At 39.7% G+C, this 6,000-nt stretch overlaps 1 protein-coding gene across 1 annotated transcript; it reads right to left on the reverse strand.

Annotated features, from left to right (window-relative positions):
* Positions 1–3,997: 3,997 nt before the first annotated feature.
* Positions 3,998–5,197, reverse strand: nmbb (neuromedin Bb). Its single transcript, XM_033629666.2, has 3 exons — positions 4,835–5,197; positions 4,421–4,608; positions 3,998–4,308 (listed from the first exon to the last, which is right to left on the reverse strand). The coding sequence occupies exons 1-3, from the start codon at positions 5,151–5,153 to the stop codon at positions 4,255–4,257; spliced, it is 561 nt and encodes a 186-aa protein (XP_033485557.1). The 5' UTR covers positions 5,154–5,197; the 3' UTR covers positions 3,998–4,254.
* Positions 5,198–6,000: the final 803 nt, after the last annotated feature.

Here is a 6,000-nt window from a genome sequence, read left to right on the forward strand (position 1 = left end):
GGTGGCAGTGTAGCATTGCTAGATTTACAATGGCATAAATGAGAGTTAAAGGAGGATGTATCAGATGTAAGCAGTTGGTATAAACACCCTACAACCACATGATATTCCTTGTGATGACTACAAACATTTTTCAGATGTTCAGTCTCAGGCCTGAGTCAAATACTAATGTGCACACTGCACCCACACAGTCGCCTGGTAAAAATGACTGAGTGTAAGAGACATGTGAGATGCCCCTGCTATCTTTATTTAAACCTCTGTGTATCACGTATGAGGGCAAGATAGATTACTCAATTCAGAATTGGTGCCTTTGGGGCACTCAATCAATAATGACTTGGGCTGGTGCCCAAAGCCTGGGTTTTATTGAGTTAAAGATTGCAACGTTTGTCTCTGTCAGCTTTTGGTGTTAAAACTGAGCACTTACAAATTGAACTAGAGGTAAAGGCCACTTGTGTTGACACAACATACATCTGCAGTGTGAATTATGCATCAGGTTTACCTGTTGGCTGCAAACTGAGTCATTATTAACACAGAACAATATTAAATGAAGAAACACGTGTTTGCAGGGAAACAAACACAAGATAGGCTACAAGAAGTTCCAGAGGCATAGGCAACAGCGCAGGTTTCTTTCAAACATTGGGAGGGCAGCACAGACACATATGAGTTCTCCACCAGAAGATTTTGAGCGTGAAAGACTTTATCACCTGTATACCAATGAATTCTGCGGCAATTCGAGCTTTTTCTGCAGCAATTTATGATGGAGATTTCTTTATTTTTGGCAAAGTAAAAGTCCTCTGCTACTTTAGCACACCTCCACCCATGAAATATACACCTGTGGACATGTGCTCATGACTTTGGGTCATACGCTTACAACTCATTACCTTGTTTTAAAATTTGTAGGAGATGTTTTTATGAAAATCACAGACTTTCACACAATGAACAGTGATGACTGTCTAGTTAATGTTGTGGTAAATAACCTTGACTTCACTTACCCCAAAAAACAAAAGCTTTGACACATTTTGATTCTATTTTACATGTCATATGAAAACATGACATTTATTTCCATGCAAGTGAGTTCAAATTTCCATCTCAATGCAGTGACAAAAACGATAATAGATCATAAATCACGAATGCATGAATGCAAATGGAGTTGCCCAGACAGGATATCACCATTTGTATGGTAAACAGAGTGATTTTCTACTGTCTGTTCTAATTAAAATGCCCTCACATGACATATGAACACCATTTACAACCAAAGCTTCAATTAGAGAAAGCCAAAACTGTCCAAGAAATGCCCTCATAGAGACAAATCATAAATCATGTTGCTTTTTTTCCAGAACATGAGCAAATGAAGGGATTACTGATCCCTTCCTGAATTAGTCACACAGCAGCAGTTTAGGATAACAAGCCATGATTTGGATCACACTGCAGCTATAAAAAAAATGCCAGATGGCTAATATTTGTCTTTTTGATATATGAAAATTGAAATATCAGTATCAAATTTCCCATTTAACCTATTCAAGGTGAGGAAATCTACAAGTTAGCCAATGTGGTGGCTGGTGATTACTTTTATTGAGCACATTTGATGTAATATTATGCTAAATATGACCCAGTATTTAGTTTTATGGTTTTCTTTTGTGTTATTATATGCTCATTGGTACTTTTTCTGGGTCTTTAAGCCACATTAATTTTTTATTTGAAACTTTTTTAATCACATCACAGCAGAGAGTTCATGGGTGACCATCTGTAAATATTGCTGATGGATATGATTCGATGTAGAGTGAATGTAGAAGATATTAGGGACATCTTTTTGACATGACCTTTTGTGAAATTCTCACCTCAGTTGTCTCAAAGATTAAATTCCTTATCTAACTCATTTTAGCTTTTCCCCCTCCTGTCTAAATGATACATATTTATTTATAGAGAATATATTTTACTGATACAACCAACAAGAAAGCAATTTATAGGGAAAAATGAATCAAATTATATCTGTGCAGGAATAACATTTGAATTTAAAATGGTCTTTTATCTTTAGCAAGCATCAACCCTCCTGTATATTCAGAGACACATAGCTGTTCATTTGTGTAGGTCGACCGAAAGAGGGATTACCGCTTAAATCTGAGCGTATAAGAGAGCGACGCATTCATCTGAGCAGTGGAGCAAATTCAGAGTCAAAGGAGAGCACAGAGATGCTAAATTGAATCTCTCATTCCCCCCAGGAGTCAGAGCACACCTCACGGGAGATCTTTGACACACTCAAATTGTGTGGAGACATCGCTTTCCTCATCAGTTAACACTCTGCAACATGTTAGGATCTGCAAGTCATGAGAGGACAGTTATATTCACTCAGTCACCCCTCCCTCCACACTCACACACACGTCCACAAATTAATTATTATTTTATTAACACGCCGAGCTTCACTGTGCAACAGATTAACATGCAGTTGCTTGACATTTCAAGTTAATTAATAAAAGACACGATATGTGCATCTGAAGATGAAATTTCTCCTTGTATTAAAATACAAACTGGCACATGTTGTGTGCGTGCTGTCAGTAAAATGATTAAGCTTTGGCTGAGTCATCATTAAACAATACAGTGGTCTAAATGTGTTAACACTGCAAAGACTGAGGAACACTTTGCACTTTTTTTGTTATAGAAAAAACATTTTACCCAAAAGGAACACTCAAGAATGTGTTTTGAAGATGCTCGCTCTGCTCATCAAAGCTTTGAATGCAAGTTTGAATGCTTTTCTTAAGGGACTTATTTGTCGAAATTGTGCCCAATTTTCTAGCCTACTAACCTACTTGTTTACAATGTTCTGCACCTGAAAGTACCAGGATCTCAAGGCAAGTGTTAAAAATAATGACACCTTTAGGTGAGTATTGATGGAGATGGACAGAAAACAAAAATCTTTTCAGCTGACCCAGACAGGTCTATAGTGGACAAACTCTGAATAAAGACCTAGTTGGGCTTTTTGTGTGTTGCAAACACACAAAACGGGTGACCGTGATGACCTCATTTTGGTAGGCAACTTGTTAGAAACACCTCTGTTTAATGCAACACAAAAACAGCCCCACATACTACATCCTCATAGACAATCGCAGTATTGAATCAACATTATTTGAACCTTCACATAGGATTTGTAGCAGGACTGCTGTATTTAAACTGCATTAGGTTTAGAAAGGTGTACTTGATAAAGTGGCAGCTATGTGTGTTCTTTATTCTGAGTCATTTACTCGGCCAAAATTGTGGAGTTAACCAAAAATCTACATGACACTACTCCTATCTCTCTCACCTGATTCTACAGCCTATGTTTCCTCCCACCACTCTGAGCACAGAACATATTATTCCTCACCTTGACACTGATGTAAAGCAACAGCCTATGCATTGTGGGAGAGCTATTTAAATAGCCTACAATGGATTAGCCCAAGGCAAAGCATGGGCCATCTCACCTCACCAGTAGCCTATTGATCGACAGAACAGATCATCCCTTTATGCAAGGGACAGGAAAAGTACAAAAGTTAATATTGATTTCATGTTGAAATATTCAGGAAACATGAAAATGTGATTTATATAAGCTGCCTACATTCATATTTATGTAAGTGTTATTTTGGAGATGCCCTTAGCACAAAGGCAGGAAAAAAGACTCATGCTGAACGATCAGTTGTTGGTGTCAGGCCTATAAATAAGGGCTGTAGAGGTCACATGACCCCTGTGACCTCAGTATAAATTCATCAGTAAAGTGTTAATAGTGTAAAACCAAGAGCAACATGTATAATTAATTAAGTCTGTTCATTTCAGATCCACAATCTCCATGTGCATTGCACGTTATGATCTTTTTGGTCTCAATGAGTCATACTTTTCTCACTTTAGCAACGTTTTCAATAACGTCTTTTCTATATCCTCCATTTCTGGAGGCACGGATATTTTAGAAACAGAAGCCAAGTGGTGTATAGCAATGACAGGATTTCAGGGAATTAAACATGTTCCAACAGTGTGATCATTTATCTGCCGCAGATCAAAGTCACAGCGGTGCAAATAATCACTTTATTTAATAAAAATAACTTTAAACGACAAGACAATGTGAAATATCATCAAAATAAATTGATAAAACCTTCACGTGTATTGCAGTACAGTTACAGTAAATTACAATCATGATGAGCAGGAGACTGCAGACTGTGTCTAAATGTATTTATTTCAACCCATGAGGCCAGGTGACCTCGGATCCGTGTACATGCGTGCCACACACCCTCTTCATCACTTTCTGCTTTGGATGTAGTTTTCTAAAATCTTCATCAACATGTCCGCCTCCTGAAACCGAGTCCATAGGGTCAAATTAAAGAGCAGAATTTCATTTGTCATTTATTTGTGTGAGATGAAAAGGAAAAAAAAAACATTTGGAGTGGACATGAGAGCTGCTCACCTGATTTTTCGTGCGGCTCTCTTGTGTGTCCACCTGCGCTTGTAACGCCACCCGCAGGAACTCTTGAAAAAGCTCCACCAGGGCGCTCTGCTCCGCGGGCAGGTTGACTTCCAGCGCATCGACGCCCTGTCCCTCAGCTGAGGGCAGCAGGGGGGTGTCCATCACGCTCTTCTTGCCCATGAAGTGTCCTGCCAAAACAAAGACAACGCGCGTAAATATGGACTTAAATTAAGTGAGACCTGAAAGAGAGAAACCATTTAGAGGCATGACAACATCAATATCATTAAAGGCAGAGCATGTGATCATGTAAAAGTATTTTAAGTGGAAAATGTATTAAATCTAATTTATCAGATTCCAACTGATCGAAACATGACCGACTGGTCCATAGCTGTTAGATCCGACGGTAATTCTTACCTGTAGCCCAAAGATTGCCTCTTGGATTCACTTTAATTTTTGCAACTTTATTCCTAAGCTCAGTCAGGTCAAAACTGACTGCGGCGGTAAAAGACATGAAAGAAAAGAAGACGAGATAAGCAAATAAGCCACACTGGCAAACGTTATTCAGCGTAAACCCTCTCATCTCAGCGCGGAACGGCGGACTGTCCTCCAGGGGGCAAATTTCCAAGTGTCTCCTCTTGGTCATGGAGCGCTCAGACGCATCCTGCTTATAAAGGCTCTCCTGTGCGGGGTGGGCTTTGTTTGTTGCGTGTACTTTTGATTCAGCCAGCTGCATACATCGAAGTGCAGTCAGCCCAGTCACTGTCAACGTTTCTGTGAACCGCGCCTCTGGCTGTGCGTATTTTACGCATCGCACGATTCATCTTTTACTCGGGGTAAATGTGAATGTTGGCTGAAAAACAGTCTCCTCAGCCACCCAGTAGCTATATAACAATGTTATAATGTTATAGGGTTTGATTAATAAAGGTTTGATTTTACTTTCTCCTAATAAAGGCCAGAAACCTATCTATCTATCTATCTATCTATCTATCTATCTATCTATCTATCTATCTATCAGTATAATGCACTGTAACCATTAATAAAAGCTTCATGGAGGGAGGTTGTACACTGTTGGGTGTAAATTGACCACATCCACAATAAGGCAGAGGTGATAGCTAATGCTTCATTCTAAAGCAAGACATACAGTAATTTCCTGCCCAGGTCCCTCAACCCCCCCCCCCCCCTTCCGCTCTCAGAGCCAGCCATGGCCCTACAATGAGCAACATGACATTTGGCCAGTTGCAGCATGCTGCTGTGATCATCATCAGTCCTCCGAGGACAGGAGAACCTGCTGGTTCCCACTGCTAATTTAGAGCTGATGAGACAGACTGTCTCTTTGTCACTTCAGGGTGCTAAAGTTTCACGTTTAGTGGAGGCGCTGCAGCTTGCATCTTGCTCTTTTCATAACCTTTGACTTTCACACACACACACATACTTGTGATTTGAGACATTCTGCACAGCTGAATGTCAGTCTAATTAGAAGACTGTCTGACCATCTCTGCAACACTCTCACCAAATTCACAGGTTATATGAACTGAGACAGGCATGGGTTTATGCGACACTGCATTTTACTTAAAAGACAA

Source organism: Epinephelus lanceolatus, chromosome 2 (assembly GCF_041903045.1).
Source record: "Epinephelus lanceolatus isolate andai-2023 chromosome 2, ASM4190304v1, whole genome shotgun sequence".
Lineage (NCBI taxonomy): Eukaryota > Metazoa > Chordata > Actinopteri > Perciformes > Serranidae > Epinephelus > Epinephelus lanceolatus.